Raw genomic sequence first — 2,321 nt, 5'->3', positions numbered from 1 at the left:
TCAATAAAAATGCATGAATTAGATATCGTTTTAATGTTTCATTTTAAATATTTTTTAATATCAATAAAACATCCAAAAGACATGTTTTTTTTTTAAATCCGAAATATCTGTATTTTGCAAGAAATTCAAGTGTCAACAAATACAATAACTAAACAATTTAAAATAAATTATTAAATTGTTTATTTGTTGGCGGTTTTCTTCATCTGATTCCTTGTTTTGGTGAAAACTTCAATACATTTCCCATGTATAGCAGTCACGGTCTCATTTGGAAATCTATTGCGGATCGCATCTGAAAAGTAATAGTTAAATTTTGTTAATTTGATTGAAATGCCTATACATTAACTAAAAATGATTACTTTCGATGCATTGATAGACGTCAAGGCCTTTGAACTTGCGAACAACGGTTTCGCCAGCTTTGCTTTCTATCCCACAAAATGTGTAAAACGACCATAAATCAGGGCCAATTACGTGTTTCAAAGTGTTGCTCACAGTTTTGTTGAAGTTCCCTTCCTTGCCACAAAATGCAAGTTCTAGCTCTGTAAAAAAGTGCATTGTTCATGACATATATATAGAGATCTGCAATGTAATAGAAACTAATTTACCAATTTTCTTACGACTTTACGGTCCATTTTCAATAAATTATCCAACCTTTCTAATTCCGCAATATTGTTTAACGGCAACTTAAATTTTGAATCGCGAACAATATCATCGTCTTCAGGTTCATCACATGCTACTTTCCTAACATTAAGCAAAGTTTTCATTCCTATTACGATAAAATAGTTGCAATTAGGGATATGATTCCATGAATAAATTGTAAGTTTAATGTTCTTTAAGTATGTAAGTTAAGGTCCATCTCAAAAAATTTTCTTTGCATGGCTTCTGGGCTACTACCAAACAAATTTTTCGTTAAACAATTAATAGAACATTATATCAATCACAATTATTACTGTTAACTTACAGTACAATCTGCGGACGTGACACAGACTTATCAGTAAGCAAACTCTCGTTGAAAGTATTCATGTTAGCAGGAGCTGCCTTGATTCTTCCTTTATCTCCCTCCTTGGTCAATTTCCTTTGGCTGTGTACAACATAATCATCTTCATCAGATCCGGATGAGTTATTGTCATCTATGAACCAAAAAAAAGTTGTAGTGAAGCGTTGAAGACATAACATTCAACAAAGGGAAATTAACCTGACAAGTTTTCTTCGTTCCTGGTTTCTTCATACTTCTCTGTATCAGAGCTACCTGAACTGTTATCGTTGACTCCATTGTAGCTTGGATCTTCCAAATCACTTTCCGTTCCAAGAGGCTGAGCATCTTGATCATGTTCATCAGCACGTAACTCTTCATGGACTTTCTGGGTACTAGTAAGAAGAGGATCTCCAAGAACAGAAACAACTTGAGAGGCTGTGATATCTTCAAATACACCTGCAAAAATGTAATAAAATTAGTCATTGTTTTACAGTTTCATTATTCACTTTTACTGACCTAGTTCAGGGGTATCAGGTTTGTTAACTTTTGTAACACGAGTAACAGATTTAGGTTTTGAAGCTATTATTGTGTCATTATCCTCCCCGAAAACGGCCTTTCTTTTTCTTGGCCGGCTCGATTGTCTAAGCGAAGTTGTGTGACCATCAGAAGAACCACCAGCTTTAGGAGAAGAATTTTCTACGCGATTTTGTGAACTATTAGCTCGTGCACCTCCTCTGACTGTGATTTTAGCAACGGTTTTCTGTTGTTTCAGTGCTTTCCCCTTATTACTACTCATCTTTCCTTTTGACGTTAACAATGAAAATGAGTACAATTGCGTCTTTCTCTTTCTTGACTTAAACAATATAAAATTAGTACAATGGCGTCTATAATATCTCTCTAACTGAAACACTCGAAAATTGGTACAATGGCGTCTATCTCTTTTGTCACTGAAATAAGCCTTTGTTTGTCTTTTGTTGACAACGTTGCCATATATAATTATGATAAAATAAGATATTTTTGATTTAATTATTATACTTGGTTATTGTAAAATAATGTTTTTCAACTTATACTTCATAAATAACAAATAATTTATTTATCAAATTATATTTTGAATTTCTTAAAAATAAGTTTTAAAAGCGAAAACTTAAAATGAATGTCCAATTTATGTTTCTGCGCCATCTATTGGTATTTGAGGTATGTATACTGCTCAAAAAAATAATAAGCAATTTCCCATCTCTATTAGACGAGCTCAGTAGCTGTTTTCTGAAATTATAACTCGTGAATTCTCTATTAATTATCAAGAAAACAAGTGTCGTTTTAACATGAATAAGGATTATTCAAAAAGAAC

At 32.6% G+C, this 2,321-nt stretch overlaps 1 protein-coding gene and 1 long non-coding RNA gene across 2 annotated transcripts; both read right to left on the bottom strand.

Moving 5' to 3' along the window:
- Positions 1-201: 201 nt before the first annotated feature.
- Positions 202-687, bottom strand: LOC124351868. Its single transcript, XR_006921448.1, has 3 exons — positions 603-687; positions 357-536; positions 202-289 (listed from the first exon to the last, which is right to left on the bottom strand). It is a non-coding gene; the product is annotated as an uncharacterized LOC124351868 (long non-coding RNA).
- A 112-nt stretch (positions 688-799) lies between these two features.
- LOC124330053 lies at positions 800-1,898 on the bottom strand. The gene is made up of 4 exons (XM_046788684.1): positions 1,490-1,898; positions 1,193-1,429; positions 959-1,127; positions 800-887 (listed from the first exon to the last, which is right to left on the bottom strand). The coding sequence occupies exons 1-4, from the start codon at positions 1,767-1,769 to the stop codon at positions 830-832; spliced, it is 744 nt and encodes a 247-aa protein (XP_046644640.1). The 5' UTR covers positions 1,770-1,898; the 3' UTR covers positions 800-829.
- Positions 1,899-2,321: the final 423 nt, after the last annotated feature.

The sequence above is a fragment of the Daphnia pulicaria genome, chromosome 1, assembly GCF_021234035.1.
Source record: "Daphnia pulicaria isolate SC F1-1A chromosome 1, SC_F0-13Bv2, whole genome shotgun sequence".
Taxonomy (NCBI): Eukaryota; Metazoa; Arthropoda; class Branchiopoda; order Diplostraca; family Daphniidae; genus Daphnia; species Daphnia pulicaria.
This window is presented reverse-complemented; position numbering and strand designations above follow the sequence as displayed.

Excerpts from the sequence above, each read along its gene's own strand:
- LOC124330053 (XM_046788684.1), bottom strand. The coding sequence starts at position 1,769 with ATGAGTAGTAATAAGGGGAAAGCACTGAAACAACAGAAAACCGTTGCT. Across the intron at positions 1,430-1,489 it reads ACCTGATACCCCTGAACTAG|GTGTATTTGAAGATATCACA; the intron begins GTCAGTAAAAGT and ends ACATTTTTGCAG. Across the intron at positions 1,128-1,192 it reads GAACGAAGAAAACTTGTCAG|ATGACAATAACTCATCCGGA; the intron begins GTTAATTTCCCT and ends TTTGGTTCATAG.